We start from the raw sequence: 18339 nt of genomic DNA on the forward strand, positions 1-18339 counted from the left end.
GAATCGGAAACAGGCTCCAGGCTCTGAGCCATCAGCCCAGAGCCTGATGCGGGGCTCCAACTCACGGACCGTGAGATCGTGACCTGGCTGAAGTCGGACGCTTAACCGACTGCGCCACCCAGGCGCCCCTCGTTGTTTTTTTTTTAAATCTAAAAGGCATCATGTCATCAGATAATCTTATGGTATTTGCTTTTTTCACTCCACAGTAGGTTACTAAAGTTGATCCCTGTTGTTGAGTTAAAATTCATTTTCATTACTGTATAGCAATCCAGTTGTGAATATAGCATTGCATCCATTCTCCTAAAAATGGGCTGATATACTATTCCCTCTCTTCTGGGTTATGGCAGTAAACCTCTTAAGTGTTCCTTCTGCTTCTACCTGTGTTCCCACAGTCTATTACCTTTTTTTTTTTTTTTTTAAATGTTTGTTTTTGAGAGAGAGGGAGACACAGAATCCAAAGCAGGATTTGCTGAGCTGTCAGCACAGAGCCCGACATGGGGCTCAAACCCATGAACCGTGAGATCATGACCTGAGCTGAAGTAGGACACTCAGCCATTGAGCCACCAAGGTGCCCCTATTCCTTTTCTTTTTTAAACGTTTTATTTATTTTTGAGAGAGAGAGAGTGCACTCGTGCTTGTGCGCAAGTTGGGGAGGGGTAGAGACAGGGGAACAGGGGATCCGAATCAGGTTCTGTGCTGACAGCAGAGAGCCCAACGCAGGACTGGAACTCATGAACCGTGAGATAATTACCTGAGCAGAAGTCAGATGCTTAACCGGCTGAGCCACCCAGGTGCCCTACTCATAGTCTGTTCTTAATAGAGCAGTCATAGTGATACTATTGTAGCACAAGTTCTAGCTACTGAAGGGTAGCAGAACACACCTCGCCTTTGGTACATTGATTTCAAATATGCCCCTTTGGTATATTGATTAGTTTGAGCTGTAGGCTCTTAAAAAACAGCAAATTCGGAAAGAAGTTTTCTCCAGATTTCCCTTATCTGCCTACGGACAGATCCTCCAGAACAGACTTCATTGTCATAAACAACCGCCCTGGGAGTTTCATCAACCAGGGAAGATTGACTCGTATGGTCAGAAAGAAGTTGATACCTCACCCTGACAAACTTGTCACAAATGCTCATACTTCCCATCTATTCTAAGGGCTCCATTCATCTTTCCTAAAAGTCATTTACTCTCCCCTGAAAAGCTTACATATTCCATCCCCTTTCCCTGTTAAGATGAAAATTCTAATGTTGCTTTCTCGGTTCCTCCTTTTTCTCTTGGTATTTCCTATATACTCATGTTAATGAACTTCTATTTATTTTTCTTTTTAAATTGTCTTTTATTACAGGGGCTTCAACTAAGAACTTAGAATGGTAGAGGGAAAATTATTTTTCAACCCCTAAACTAGCCCTCAGCTGAAAACTTTTTAATAGCTCCCCATTTCAGTCAAGACAAAACCCAAAGTACTTAAAATGGCCTATAAGACCCCATGTGACCTATACTCAAATCTATTACTCTCTCCCTTGCTCATTATGCTCTGTCATCTCTGGTGAACTTCTTTGCTCTTCCTCATTGATAACTTTCTGAAAAAGAATCAAGCCACTAAATAGTTTCACTAGTAAATTCTATCAAGGAGTTAAAGACTAAATAATACCATTTCATCACCATCTATTGAAAATAGCAGAGGGAACACTTCCTAACTTTCTGTTATACCTAATACCCTAATACCAAAACCAGATAAAGACATTATAAGAAGAAAAAAAAAAAAAAAACCCACAGGCTAAGATTTCTCATGAACATAGTTGCAAAAGTCCTCAACAAAATATTAACAAATCCAATAGTATATAACAAGAATTCTATACAACAACCAAGTGGGATTTATTCCAGACATACAAGAGTGATTCAACATTTGAAAATCAATCAATATAATAAACAGGCTAAAGAAGCAAAATCATGATCATTTTGATGCAGAGAAAGCACTTCATAGAATTCACCCATTTGTGATACAAACTCTCAATAAACTAGTAGTAGATGGGAACTTCTCTACTTGATAAAGAACATCTACAAAAAATATCCCCCACACCCCACCCAGCAAACCACAGCTAATTCCATACTTCTGAATGAGAAGCTGAATCTTTTCCTCTTAAGATTAGAAATGGACAAAGCTGTCCTCTCTCACTACTCCTTTTCCACACCACAGTGGAAGTCCTAACTAAGACAGTAAGATAAAAAAAAAAATAAAAGGTGTACAGAAAGGAAAAGAATAGGTCTATTCATGTATAACATAAACTTTCTATGTAGAAAACCCCAAAGACTCTAAAAAACAAAACAAAAGTCGCCTGGAGCATGCAATTACAGTAGTGTTGCAGGATACAAGATCAATATCTGAAAGTCAGTTGCTTTCCTGGATACCAGGAATGAGAAATTGAAATTTGAAATTAGAACAAATTACCTTTTATTTTTTAAGTTTGTATACTTATTTTGAGAGAGATCATGAGTAGGTGGGTGAGGGGCAGAAAGAGGGAGAGAGAATGCCGAGCAGGGGAATTCAATGCAGTGCTCGATCCCATGAACTGGGAGTTCATGATTTGAGCTGAAATCAAGAGTCAGATGCTTAACCAAATGAGCCACCCAGGCTCCTTAAAAGAAATTATCTTTTATAATGGCACCAAACCAAACAAAACAACAAAACAACACTTAAGTATAAACTTGACAAAATAGGTATAGGATTTGTATGCAGAAAATTATAAAACATTGATGAAATAATTCAAAGACCCAAACATATGGAGAGACTCTGTGTTAATGTATTGGAAGCCTCCATATTGTTAAGATGTCAGTTCTTCCCACCTTGATCTGTTGATTCAACATAAATGAATCAAAAATCACAGCAAGCTATTTTGTAGATACAAACTAATTCTAATATTCATATGGGAAGGGAAAAACCTAGAATAACCAATACAATACTGAGAAAAGGACAAAGTTGGGGGATTCACACTATAATTTCAAGATTTGCTATACAACTTTAGTAGTCAAGATGGCATGGAATTGGAAAAACAATAGACACATAGATCAGTGGAACAGAATAGAGGCCAGAAATCAACTCAAACAAATACAGTCAGCTGATAATTTGACAAAGGTGTAAAGGCAATTGAATGGAGAAAGGATAAGTCTTTCAGCAAATGGTGTTGGAACAATGAGATGTTTATATGCAAGAAAATCATGTACCTTTCACAGACTTAACTCAAAATGGCTCATAGACCTAAATGTAAAATCCAAAATTATAAAAGTTCTAGAAGAAACCATGGAGGAATTCTACATGACCTTGAGTTTGGTGGTTATATTGTAGACACAACAACCCAAACTGTGATCCGTGAAAAAAATAAATTGTAATTTATTAAATATAGAAATATTTTCTCTATGAAATACACAAGAATGAAAACATAAGCCACAGATTGGAAGAAAATATATTCAAACACATTTCTACAAAAAGACATATCCAAAATATGCAAGTAACTTTTAAGATTCAACAATAAGAAAACTAACAATTTAATTTAAAAAATGGCCTAAGTATATGAACAGATACTTCATCAAAGAAGATTTGCAGATGGAAAATCCATGTCTATGGATTGAAAAACATGCAAAGATATTCAACATCGTTTGGCAGTAGGAAAATGCAAATCAACACAAGGAAATACCACTACATTCATACATACGTATCAGTGACTAAAATTTTCAAAGTTGACAATAGCATGTTTATTTGAAAGTTGCTAAGAGAGTGGATCTTAAAACTTCTCATAAGAAAAGAGGATTTGCACCTATGTCTGGTGATGGGTGTTAACTAGATTTATTGAGTGATCATTTTGCATTATATACAAATATAAAATCGTTATGTTGCACACTTGAAACTAATATGTTATATGTCAATTATACCTCAATAAAATCCCCCCCAAATTGACAATACCAATTGTTGGTGAGGATGCAGACCAACAGGAACTCTCATTGATTGCTGATGGGAATGCAAAAGGGTACAGGCACTTTGGAAGATGGTTTGGCAGTTCTTTACAAAGCTAGACATAGTCTTACCATACAATCCAGCAATCACACTCTTAGATATTTACCCAAATTTGAAAATATATATTTACTAAACAAAAACCTGCAGGTGAATATTTCTAGCAGCTTTTTATTAATTGCCAAAAAGTGTAAGCAACTCAGGTGTCCTTCAATTGGTAAATAAATTAACAAATTGTAATACACCCATACACCGAAATATTATTCAGCAATAATGAACTATCAAACCACATGAAAACATGGATGAATCAAATACATATTGCCAAGTTAAAGAAGCCATTCTCAAAAGGATACAAACTGTATGATTCCATTTATATGACACTCTGGAAAAGACAGAACAAAGATAGTAAGCAGATCAGTAGTTGCTAGGGTTCTGGGGTCAAGGAAGGCTAAGGAAGTGAAGCACAGGGGATTTTTTATGGCAGTAAAATTATTCTGTATGCTACTGTACTGGTGAATACATGACACTATTTGTCAAACCCCACTGAACATTAGAAGATCCAAAAAAAAAAAAATGAATCTTGATGTATGCAAATTAAAAACACTTATTAGGAGGTTGAAGGATCCCAAGATGGAATGCAGAATGTGACAAATTACGTAACCATATTATAAATGCATAGAACAACCTCCCTGTAGGGATACAGCTGAAAGATACTGATGTAAATAACATTGGAAATTAGTAGAGTCTGTAATGATAAATACAAAAGGAACTGTACTTAACAGTACTCTAGTTGATAAAGTTGTTTCTCATGGGAGTCTGGCTTAACAGTTCCGAAACCATTACATATGTATGGTAGATTTGAATGATTAAATAAATGGATGGCAGATGGTGGGAGGTAGGTATCTCACTGTTGGAGTAGGAGGTGACAGGCCAGGATAAAAAGGTAGAGTCAATATAAAGTTATGATTATCCTAATATAGATACACATGGTAATAGAGATAGATAAGTATGTGTGCAGAGGTTAGTATACACGTATTTTCTTGCTCTGTCAGATGAGATGGCCTAGAAGCAATTACACTTCAGTAGCAACCAGCACACCTTGTGCCCAGATCTTGTTTTCTAACATGATTCTGTAATTGATAAATGGCTTATTCTAGGGTTGAGAGGAAATAGATGAGTCCAGAGCATCTTATGGTTTCAGAAATAAGTAGTTCAAAAACAAACACAAAACAAACAGTTAAAACCAAAATGATGAGTTACATCAAAGTTACTCAGGAGCCAAGTGAACTTCCAATGGCAAAACCTGCATAATATGAGCAAAAAGCTAAGTGGTTTTGGATTATAAGTCAAAAGATAAATATCCATGAGCACATACTGATACAAACAAATGATTGGATAAATAAACAAATGGCAGAAGATAAGCAAATGTCTTGTGAAGAATAATGAATTTATGCAGATACTCTGCCCTCTTTAAATGTGGTTGTGTGTAAAGACTTCCTGCCCATAAGCACAGTAGGAAAAGGGAGGAAGAGTACCTTGACAGTGGAGAAACTTGACAAACACTACTTAAGCCATCTGATCAGAGTTAATATCAACCGTGATATGTCATGTTGATACTATGTGCCCTTGAAAGAATGTGGTGAGGATGGCACTTTACCTCTGTGGTCTGCCTTCCAAAACACCATAGCTCCATTCTAATCATAAAAAAAACCAAAAAAAAAAAAAAAAACCCACATGATATAAATCCCAGTAGATGGACATTCTACAAAACACCTGCGTAGTACTCCTCAAAACTGTAAAAACAAGGAAAGTCTGAGAAACTGTCACAACCAAGAGGAGCCTGAAGAGCCTAATGTGGTATCCTGGATGGGGTCCTGAAACAATAAAAAATGTTATACAAAAACTCAGGGACCCTGAGTCAAGTATAGACTTTATTTAATAATAATGTGTTAGCATTGATTCATCAACTACAACAAATGTACCATACTCTGTAAGATGCTAGTAATAAGGGAATCTGATATACAGGAAGTCTTTGTAATTCTTCTGTAAATCTAAAACTATTCTGAAATAAAAAAGTTAAATAAAAAATGTGCTCTTTGTTTTAATATTCCTTTTTTCTTAAAGCAATTTTATTTATCTCAAGACATTGGAGGTTTATATTTTCCATTGCCATCTCAAATTTTAAGCCTGGGGATTATTCATCATTACTTAAACAGGAATTCTATGAATAAATAAAATCCCATGTCAGTGATATCAGGAAGATTCTCATAGAAACTGTAACAAAGATTCAAGTTTGGAAAAGTCAAGGACTATGAAATGTCCTTATTCAGAAACAGCTAAATCATAGGAAGGACAATTATCAGCAATCTGTCCCCCAGATTTCAAATTAACAACCATCATTAGTGAGAGTTCCTATGGAAAAGGCCATGAAAGTGATTAGTATGAATAAATTGGTATAGTTTTGTGGAGTGCTATTTGATAATATATATTCAATTTGTGCATTGACCCAGCAATTACATTTGGGGGAAATTCCTGCAGATATATTTGAACATCTTAAACATATTGCATGTATAAGATAATTCATTGCAGCATTTATGACAAAAAATGGAAACAACCCAAAAGTCCATCAGTAAGGAACTGGTAAGAGACAGTCCATACAGTGAACTACTGTGGAGTGACTCCCTTTTTTAATTTTTAAATTTAAATTTTATTTTAATTAATTTATTTTTAAATTTACATCCAAGTTAGTTAGCATATAGTGCAAAAATGATTTCAGGAGTAGGTTCCTTAATGCCCCTTACCCAGTAACCCCACACCCCTCCCACAACCCCTCCATCAACCCTGTTTTCATTCTATTTAAGAGTCTCATGTTTTGTCCCCTCCCTGTTTTTATATTATTTTTGCTTCCCTTCCCTTATGTTCATCTGTTTTGTATCTTAAATTCCTCATATGAGTGAAGTCATGATATTTGTCTTTCTTTTACTAATTTCGCTTAGCATCATACCCTTCAGTTCCATCCATGTAGTTGCACATGGCAAGATTTCATTCTTTTTGATTGCCAAGGAATGCTCCATAGTATATATTTGCCACTTCTTTATCCATTCGTCCACTGACGGACATTTAGCTTTTTCCATACTTTGGCTATTGTTGATAGTGCTGCTGTAAACATTGGGGTGCATGTGCCCCTTTGAACAGCACACCTGTATCCCTTGGATAAATACCTGGTAGTGCAATTGCTGGGTCTTAGGGTAGTTCTATTTTAAATATTTTGAGTAACCTCTATACTGTTTTCCAGAGTGGCTGCACCAGTTTGCAATCCGATCAACAGTGCAAAAGATATTCTTTCTCCACATCCTCGCCAACATCTGTTGTTGCCTGAGTTGTTAATGTTAGCCATTCTGACAGGTGTGAGGTGGTATCTCATTGTGGCTTTGATTTGTATTTCCCTGATGATGAGTGATGTTGAACATTTTTTTCATGTGTCTGTTAGCCACTGGATGTCTTCTTTGGAGAAGCGTGTATTCATGTCTTTTGCCCTTTTCTTCACTGGATTATTTGTTCTTTGGGTGTTGAGTTTGATGAGTTCTTTATAGATTTAGTATACTAAAACTTTATCTGGTATGCCATTTGCAAATATCTCCTCCCATTCTGTCAGTTGCCTTTTAGTTTTGCTAATTGTTTCCTTCGCTGTGCAGAAGCTTTTTATTTTGATGAGGTCCCAGTAGTTCCTTTTTGCTTTTGTTTCCCTTGCCTCTGGAGACGTGTTGAGTAAGAATTTGCTGTGGGCAAGATCCAAGAGGTTTTTGCCTGCTTTCTCCTCGAGGATTTTGATGGCTTCCTGTCTTCCACTGAGGTCTTTCCTCCATTTTGAGTTTATTTTTATGTATGGTGTAAGAAAGTGGTCCAGGTTCATTCTTCTGCATGTCGCTGCATGTCCAGTTTTCCCAGCACCACTTGCTGAAGAGACGGTCTTTATTCCATTGGATAGTCTTTCCTGCTTTGTGAAAGATTAGTTGGCCATACGTTTGTGGGTCGATTTCTGGGTTCTTTATTCTGTTCCACTGATCTGAGGGTCTGTTCTTGTGCCAGTACCATACTGTCTCAATGATTACAGCTTTGTAATACTTCTTGAAGTCTGGTATTGTGATGCCTCCAGCTTTGGTTTTCTTTTTTAAGATTGCTTTGGCTCTTTGGGGTCTTTTCTGGTTCCATACAAATTTTAGGATTGTTTGTCCTGGCTCTGTGAAGAATGCTGGTGCTATTTTGATAGAGATTGCATTGAATATGTAGATTGCTTTGTGTAGTATTGACATTTTAACAGTGTTTCTTCTTCGAATCCAGGAGGATGGAATATTTTTCCATTTTTTTGGTGTCTTCTTGAATTTCTTTCATAAGCTTTCTATAATTTTAAGCATATAGATTATTCACCTCTTTGGTTAGGTTTATTCCTAGGTATTTTATGGTTTTGGTGCAGTTGTAAATGGGATCAATTCCTTGATTTCTCTTTCTGTTCCTTCACTATTGGTGCATAGGAATGCAACCACTTTGCCTGCATTGATTTTATATCCTGTGACTTTGCTGAATTCATGGATCAGTTCTTGAAGTTTTTTGGTAGAATCTTTTGGGTTTCCATATAGAGTGTCATGTCATCTGTGAAGAGTGAAAGTTTGACTTCCTCCTGGCCGATTTGGATGCCTTTTATTCCTTTGTGTTGTCTGATTGTTGAGGCTAACTAAGCCTTGCAATACTATGTTGAATAACAGTGGCGAGAGTGGACATACCTGTCATGTTCCTTCCCTCTCAGTTTTTCCCCACTGAGGATTGTATTAGCGTTGGGTCTTTCATATATGACTTTTTTGATCTCAAGGTATGATCCTTCTGTCCCTACATTCTTGAGGGTTTTTATCAGAAAACGATGCTGTATTTTGTCAAATGCTTTCTCTGCAACTATTGAGAGAATCATGTGGTTCTTTTCCTTTCTTTTATTGATGTGATGTATCACATTGATTGATTTGTGGATATTGAACCAGCTCTGCATCCCAGGTGTAAATCTCACTTGGTCATGGTGAATAATTCTTTTAATGTATTGTTGGATCTGGTTGGCTAGTATCTTGTTGAGGATTTTTGCATCCATGTTCATCAGGGAAATTGGTCTGTAGTTCCCCTTCTTAATGGGGTTTTTCTGGTTTTGGGATCGAGGTAATGCTGGCCTTGTAGAATGAGTTTGGAAGTTTTCATTCCATTTCTATTTTTTGAACAGCTTCAAAAGAATTGGTGTTAACTCTTTAAACATTTGGTAGAATTCCCCTGGAAAGCGATCTGGCACTGGGCTCTTATTTTTTGGGAGATTTTTTTATTACTAATTCAATTTCTTTGCTGGTTATGGGTCTGTTCAAATTTTCTATTTCTTCCTGTTTCAGTTTTGGTAGTTTATGTTTCTAAGAATTTGTCCATGTCTTCCAGATTGCCCACTTTATCAGCGTATAATTTCTCATAATATTCTCTTATCTGTTTTTATTTCTGCTGTGTTGGTTGTGATCTCTCTTCTTTCGTTCTTGATTTTATTTATTTGGGTTCTTTCCTTTTTCTTTTTGATCAAACTGGCTAGTGGTTTATCAATTTTGTTAATTCTTTCAAAGAATCAGCTCTTGGTTTCATTGATCTGTTCTCTTTTTTTTTTTTTTTTTTTTTGGTTTTGGTAGCATTAATTTCTGCTCTAATCTTTATTATTTTCTGCCTTCTGCTGGTTTTGGATTTTATTTGCTGTTTTTTTCCATCTCTTTAAGGTGTATGGTTAGGTTGTGTATCTGAGACCTTCCTTCTTAGGAAGGCCTGGATTGCTATGTACTTCCTTCTTATGACCACCTTTGCTGCGTCCCAGAGGTTTTGGGCTGTGGTGTTATCATTTTCATGGGCTTCCATGTACTTTTTAATTTCCTCTTTAACTTCTTGGTTAGCCCATTCATTATTTGGTAGGATGTTCTTTAGTCTGGAAGTATTTATTATCTTTCCATTTTTTTTTCTTGTGGTTGATTTCAAGTTTCATAGTGTTGTGGTCTGAAAATATGCACGGTATGATCTCGATCTTTTTGTACTTGTTGAGGGCTGATTTGTGTCCTGGTATGTGATCTATTCTGGAGAACGTTCCATGTGCACTGGAGAAGAATGTGTATTCTACTACTTTAGGATGAAATGTTCTGAGTATATCTGTTAAGTCTATCTGGTCCAGTGTGTCATTCAAAGCCATTGTTTCCTTGTTGATTTTCTGTTTAGATGATATGTGCTTTGCTGTAATTGTGGGTGAAATCCCTTACTATTATGGTATTATTATCAATGAGTTTCTTTGTGTGTGTGATTAATTGATTTATATTTGGGTGCTATCATGTTTGGACCATAAATGTTTACAATTGTTACATCTTCTTTGTGGACAGACCCTTTATGATATAATGCCCTTCTTGATCTCTTGTTACAGTCTTTATTTTAAAATCTAGGTTGTCTGCTATAAAAGTATGGCTACTCCGGCTTTCTGTTGGTGACCATTAGCATGATAGATGGTTCTCCACCCCCTTACTTTCAATCTGAAGGTGCCTTTAGGTCTAAAATCTGTTTCTTATAAACAGATATCAATGGATCTTGTTTTCTTATCCATTCTGTTACCCTATGTCTTTTGATTAGAGAGCTTAGTCCATTGACGTTTAGAGTGAGTACTGAAAGATATAAATTTATTGCCATGGTGTTGCCTGTAGTGTTTGAGTTTCTGGGGGTGTTCTCTGGTCTTTTCTAGTCTTTGTTGCTTTTTTTTTCCTGTCTTTTCTCCCCTCAGGGAGTCTCCCTTAAAATTTCTTGCAGGGTTGGTTTAGTGGTCACAAACTCCTTTAATTTTTATTTGCCTGTGAAACTTTTTATCTCTCCTTCTACTTTGAATGACAGCCTTGCTGGATAAAGAATTCTTGGCTGCATATTTTTCTGATTCAGCACACTGAATATATCCCACCACTCCTTTCTGGCCTGCCAAGTTTCTGTAGATAGGTCTGCTGCAAACCTGATCTGTCTTCCCTTGTAGGTTAGGGACTTTTTTCCCCTTGCTGCTTTCACGATTCTCTCCTTGCCTGAGTGTTTTGTGAATTTGACTATGATATGCCTTGTTGATGATTGGTTTTTGTTGAATCTGATGGGAGTCCTCTGTGCTTCCTGGATTTTGATGTCTGTGTCTTTTCCCAGGTTAGGAAAGTTTTATGCTATGATTTGCTCACATAACCCTTCTACCCCTGTTTCTATCTCTTCCTTTTCTGGGACCCCTATGATTCTGCTGTTTCTTTTTTATGAGTCACTGATTTCTCTAATTCTTTATTATTTATTTATTTATTTGTTTGTTTGTTTTTATTTTTATTTTTTAATTTATTTTATATATTTTTCTAATTCTAAAATCATCCTATTTTGCCTTAATCTCCCTCTTTTTTTCTGCTTCATTATTCTCTATAAGTTTGTCCTCTATATCTCTGATTCTCTGATCTGCCTTGTCCATCCTTGCCACTGCTGCATCCATCCGTGATTGCAGCTCAGTTATAGCATTTTAAATTTCATTCCTGCTATTTTTTACTTCTTTTATCTCTGCAGAAAGAGATTCTAATCTATTTTCAACTCCAGCTAGTATTCTTATTATCGTGATTCTAAATTCTGGTTCAGACATCTTGCTTGTCTCTGTGTTGGTTAAATCCCTGGCTGTAGTTTCTTTGTGCTCTTGCTTTTGGGGTGAATTATTTCGTTTTGTCATTTTGAAGGGAGAAAAGGAATTAATGAGGTAGAAAAATTGAAATAAAAAAAGAAAATTAAAAAAGTGTTAAAATTAAAAATTAAAACACGCACACACACACAAATCGAATAGATGATGGTAGATCCTAGGTGTGTTTTCATCTGGGTGTTGAAAGTGGTTTGAGAGATTAGAGAAAATAAAGAGGGGGGGGAAGACAGAAAAAGGAAATCATTTGAGAATTTGAAAAAATGAATACACTGAAGTAGACTAAAATGAGATGATGAGGGTAAAATAGAATTTGAAAAAATATATACAAAAGTAAAGAATTTAGAAGGAAAAAAATTAAAGAAATATATTTTTAATAAAAACTAAAAATAAATACAAATTTTTTCTTTTCCTGTATTTAAGAAAAAAGAAAAGAAATGAAAAATAGAAAAAAGATAAAAAAAGAAAAAAGAAAAGAAAAAATAGAAATCATTTGAAAATTTGAAAAAGTGAATACACTGTAGTAGATTAAAATAAAGTGATGGAAGTAAAATACAATTTGAAAAAATTTACATAAAAGCAAAAAACATAGTAATAAAAATTAAATAAAAATATTTAATAGAGATTGAAAGTAGAAATGAAGTTTTTCTCTTTCTGCATTCAAGAAAAAGAAAAAAAATGAAAAAGAAAAAAAAGAAAAAGAAAAAAAGGAAATTGCTTGAAAATTTGAAAAGGTGAATACACAGAAGTAGACTAAAATAAAATGATGGAAGTAAAGTAGAATTTGAAAAAAATTACACAAAAGTAAAAAATATAGTAATGGAAATAAAATAAAAATATTTTTAATAAAAATGAATTTTTTCTCTTTATTCAAGAAAAAGAAAAGAATTGTAAAAGAGAAAAAGAAAAAAAAGAAAATTGAGTAGATAAACATGCTAACAGATTGAGGTAGGACTGAAATTGCTTCGCTTTGCTCTATAAGTCAGTTCATGTAGGTCTTTATAGTCCATAAATTAAGCGGGTGGTGAGGTTTGTGTTCTTGAAGAGCGAAGTTGGCTCAGTTGGGCGGGGCTCAGTGTAACAGCTCCACTCTTCCCTAGATGGCGCTGCTAGCCTACTGGGGTGGATTGCTATGGTGCTTGTAGGTGCCTATACGCCTGCGCGGTAGCGGTGAAAATGGCGTCACTCACCTACCTGGTCTGTTCTCCCGGATCAGCAATCGAGCACCCGTCCTCCGTCTTCAGCCCTCATCCACTCCCGCTTTTTCACTCTACGTAAACAGGCCCCAGGCAGTACCTCTCTCCCAAGTTTTGTCTCAGATGCGGCTGTTTTCCTCTGCCCCTTACTTCTGAAGGACTGCGGCTTTGACCCGTTCCGCCCCTCTGCGGGAGGGTCTCATCGAGCAATGGCTGAATGAGCAATGGCTGAATGTCGGCTGCACCCAGGAACGCCCGCTGGACTCTGCTGTTGCCGGTGCCCTGAGACTGTGGCCAGGTGCCAGCCCGCCACAGAAAAAGTTCCCGAGATAGTGTAGCAGCAGCGTTTCAGGGACTATGGAAAATCACAGCACACATCTGGCACCAGGCTTCATCCTTAACGACCTTGCCCCAGCACCAGCGAATGTGGCCACCTTCCAGGGTCTGCTGGGGTCAGGTGGCCTCAACATTCTCTACCAAATGTCCTTCCAGCAGTGGAACCACTTTTCCCCGTGTGGCCCAAGAACCTCCTGGACCCCATTCTGCTCCTGGGGATTCTTCCTTCCCACCAGAGCACCGCCAGGTATCTAGCCGTGGAGTTTCACACTCTGTGCCCCACCCTGTTTTTAAAGTCTTGATGGAATTTAAACCCTTTCCTTTTCCTTTCTCCCTTTTTAGTTTAGTCCCTGCGGCTGTTTCCAATTTTCCACTTTCTCTCCAGGTGCCTTCCCATATTCTCCCCCATGCCCCTCCCCCCCCCCACGTCCCATCCCCATCCTCTCTCTGCCCGCAAAACCAGCTCCCTGCCTGCTGCGGCTTCTCGCTCCCCAAGTTCACCTCTCCGCGCCGTGTACCTGCTGAATTCTGTGGTTCAGGTTGTGCAGATTGTTGTGTTAACCCTCAAGTCAGTTTTCTAGGTGTGCAGGGTTGGTCCGGCTGTACTTCATGGATGTGAGACACGCAAAAAAACTTCCATGCTGTTCCACCATCTTGGCTCCCCCTTCACTTCTCATTTTTATCTACCAAATTTACTAAGGAAGAAAGAGTATGTTGGGGCTTCTATTTACTCAAATCTTTTCTATTATCTGGCAATAAAATTCATTCCTCTGCTTCCATATATTTTAAATTTTCTTCTTTAACTGCCTAGTTGACCCATTTATTCTTTAGTAGGATGTTCTTTAACCTCCATGCATTTGAATGTTTTCCAATTTTTTTCTTGTGGTTGATTTAAAGTTTCACAGCGTTGTGTTCTGAAAATATGCATGGTATGATATCAATTCTTTTATATTTATTGAGGGCTGTTTTGTGACCCAGGGTGTGATCTATCTTGGAGAATATTACATGTGCACTCGAGAATAATGTGTATTCTGCTGTTTTTGGATGAAAAGTTCTGAATATATCTGTCAAGTCCATCTGGTCCAGTATAACATTCAGGGCCTTTGTTTCTTTATTGATTTTATGCTTAGATGATCTGTCCATTTTTCTAGTGAAGTATTAAAGTCACCTGAAATTACCATATTCTTATAAATAAGATTGCTTATGTTTGTGATTAATTGATTTGTATATTTGGGTGCATGCAAATTGGGGGCATAAACATTTATAATTGTTAACTTTTCTTGATGGATAGACCCCATAATTATGATATAATGCCTTTCTTCATCTCTTGTTAGTTTCAAATCTAATTTTCTGATATAAGTATGGCTACTCCAGCTTTCTTTTGACTTTCAGTAGCATGATAGATAGTTCTCCATCCCCTCACTTTCAATCTGAAGGTGTCCTCAGGTGTAAAATGAGTCTCTTATAGACAGCAAATACATGGGTCTTGGTTTTTTTTTTTTTTTTTTAATCCATTCTGATACCCTATGTCTTTTGGTTGGAGCATTTAGTCCATTTACATTCAGTGTTATTGTTGAAAGGTATGGGTTTAGAGTCATTGTGTTATCTGTAGGTTTCATGCTTGTGATGGTGTCTCTGATACTTTGTGGTCCTTGCAACATTTCAATAAATGTTTGAACTGCAACAAACATTACAGTTATGATTTGAAACAATTGACGTGCAGGCTCCTAGGTGAGTCAGTTGGTTAAGTGTCCAGCTGGCTCAGGTCAAGATCTTGGAGTTCATGGGTTCAAGCCCTGCATCAGACTCTGTGGTGACAGCTCGGAGCCTGGAGCCTGCTTCGGATTCTGTGTCTCCCTCTCTCTCTGCCCCTCCCCTCCCTTGTACTCTATCTCTCTCTCAAAAATAAACATAAAAAAGAAAAAAATGATTAAGCATTTTATTTATTTTTCTTACTAACTTTAAAGAGATGTTTTGGGTAGTATGACAATATATGGGACATATGGCATATGGGCTCTAGGTGATAACACGGACACAGAAAACAATCTGTTACATAAGCTATGAGTTCCAAATCAAAGATCACAGAGGCATATGCTCTGAATTGCTGGTGTGGTTGCTTCTCCCATAGACACCTCTAAATAACAGCACAGACTTTAAGTTTAAAAATGGTTAATAGTCTTCCAGGCAATTCTCTGTAGACCATCATGAAGGTTTATATAGATTTCAGAAGGATGATATAAATGCTGCTTTTCACACAAGGGATAAAGATAGGTTATAGGGAATTCATATGATACAATTACAAAATGTGACTAAATATAAAAAACATTAGGGTAAGAAATAACAACCCATCCCTCATTCCTCACAATCCCTCATGTGGACACTTCACCCATTCAGATTAGTTTATTCAGTACATTTACTCACTCACACACACCATGCTCCTTCTTACCTACAAGGCTTCCTTAATGGATTTGGCATATTCTCATTGTTTCTATGTAAAAATAAAATTGATTTCTATTTCTTTGCAACTAGGACCCAGACCAAGTGTGGCTTGTCTTGAACTTTACCTGACCTCTCACACCCTCATCAATATCTTTTCTCTTTAACCTCTCATTGCAGTTATGATTTAAAACCTTTATTATACAGTAATTTTATTCTCTACTGTTTTTCATGCACAACAATGTGGTTACATCCCTCCTGCCTACTCTACGAAGACAGGCCTGGGGGGAGGTGCTCCATTCTGCACTCCCCATGTATGTTTCCGTGTTGATCTGAGCCATCTGGAAGTTCTTAATGATGCAATTGAATGTTGATTTCATATTTTGACTGTGATTTTCAGGGACTTTATTGTCCGCATGTTTGCCAACAACAGTAATACCTTTGGGAGCTCAAATAGATAAATCCTGTGATTAGGTAACAAATTTAGGTCGTTGCCAACTTTAGTTAGGTATTTGATAACAGCTTTGTAACTGTGACTGGAATATCAATGATCTCATGAGGACTTGCCTCCTGTTTAATGCCTTTCAATCAGTACAAATTACTAGGAGAAGATTTTGGTCTGGCTTACAGCTTTCTTTAATGCCCCCTTTAGCTCATTGTTCCTTAGACTGTATATGAAGGGGTTCAACATAGGGACTACAATCATGAAGACCACTGATGCAGCTGAGTCTTTTTCAGTTGAATGGTTGGATGAGGGACTCATATAGACCCCTGTGATTGTTCCATAGAAAAGAATGACCAAGGCAAGATGAGATCCACAGGTGGAGAAAGCTTTGAGTTTTCCTTGGGTGGAAGGGATTTTCATCACAGCAGAGATGATGAGGCTGTAGGATGCCAGGATACACCCCGAAGGTACCGCAAAAATAAGCCCCACTGCAGCCAGAACTATGAACTGATTGAGACTGGTGTTGGAACAGGAGAGGGGGAGGAGAGAGTTGATATCACAGAAGAAATGGTGGATCATGTTGTTAGAGCAGAAGTGCAGACGGGCGAGCATGAGGGTGTGCAAGAGGGGATTCAAAGTGGCAAGGATCCATGGCACAGCCACCAGAGAGGCACAAAGGCACTGGGTCATGATGGTGGAGTAACGCAAAGGATGACAGATGGCCACAAAACGGTCATATGCCATCACTGTGAGAAGGAAATTGTCCATGTTGGCAAACATCATACAGAAATACATCTGAGCCAGGCAGCCAGGATAGGAGATGGTCTGAGTCTGTGCCTGGATGTTCAGCAGCATCTTGGGAACTGTAGATGAAGGCAGGCAGAGGTCTACTGCAGACAGATTGGCAAGGAAGAAATACATGGGTGTGTGGAGGTGGTGGTCTGAGACAATAGCCAGCAAGATGAGCAAGTTTCCAAGCAGCCCTGTTAAGTAGAGGCACAGGAAAAGTGCAAAGAGGAGAGCCTGCGACTCGGGCCATCTTGAAAAGGCCAAGAGGAGAAATTCGGAGACACTGGTTTGGTTTCCTTGTTCCATTGCTTGGGTATCTCTGCATGAAGACCCAGAAGATGAAATATTTTTGACATCAAAAAAAATTTCCCTTTTTAGTTTTTGTCTACTCCCCTAGTCCCGTTTACTAAATATTTTCTCTTTAGGCCATCCTACCTCCTCTCTGGTAGTCTCCCCCAAGCTTCACTGATCATGGATATGTTCTTCCATTTTATCAGTTGACTTTTTATTTATCCTCCCTTGCCAGGTGCTGCCTGGCTGCCTGCTGTATGTTGGAAAACATTGGTGAGTCTGACACACTAAGTAACTCTGTGTTGAACTTTGAGATTTAATGAGACATATTTTCCAGATATTTATCCAACACCCTATGAACCATCCCTCTTGAAAACTAGTCAGGCATAAACACTTAGGATTTATAAGAAGAAGATAAACCATCTTGTCTTTTTAAGATTCAAAAGAAAAAATATGGTAACATGGTTGACAAGTGTAAAAAGTTAAGCCTCCTAAAAATAGTTTACATGAAGGCTATGAGCAACATAGGAAAATATTTACAAGTAACGTAAAAATTCTATAACACATGTAGTATAACTACATAATATAGGTGGATAAAACTAAAAGATAACAGAGAAAAAGTTATGTCAAAATACAGGGCAGGTTTAAAAGAATCCTTTTAATGGTTTGTATTATTTTAACCATAGCTACAAAAAAAGGGGTTCGTGTTTGTAAGGTATCATGATTACTTTGGGTCCTGTTTGTCTTGGAGTTGTAGAACACACAATGTAATGGGAGGATTCCTGAAACTTGGATCAGGATGTGGACAAAAAATACTATCCTGGACACCAATTAAGAAGACAAACACTGGGGGGTTCCTGGATGGTTCAGTTGGTTGAGCATCCAACTCTTGATTTTGGCTCAGGTCACGATCTCATAGTTTGTGAGATGGAGCCCTGTGTCACGCTCTGTGCTATGGCACAGAGTCCCACTTGGGAATCTCTTTCTCCCTTTCTCTCTGCCCTTTCCCCCACCCCCCACAGGTGTGCACATGCTCTCTCTTTCAAATTAAATAAATAAATAAATAAATAAATAAATAAATAAATAAATAAATAAGAAGAC

General features: G+C 37.4%; 1 protein-coding gene across 1 annotated transcript; it reads right to left on the reverse strand.

The window, feature by feature from the left end:
- Positions 1-16314: 16314 nt before the first annotated feature.
- LOC101092110 (olfactory receptor 1F12) lies at positions 16315-17253 on the reverse strand. The gene has a single exon (XM_003985673.4). The coding sequence runs from the start codon at positions 17251-17253 to the stop codon at positions 16315-16317; it is 939 nt and encodes a 312-aa protein (XP_003985722.2).
- Between the last annotated feature and the right edge of the window lie 1086 nt (positions 17254-18339).

This window comes from Felis catus, chromosome B2 (genome assembly GCF_018350175.1).
Source record: "Felis catus isolate Fca126 chromosome B2, F.catus_Fca126_mat1.0, whole genome shotgun sequence".
NCBI lineage: Eukaryota > Metazoa > Chordata > Mammalia > Carnivora > Felidae > Felis > Felis catus.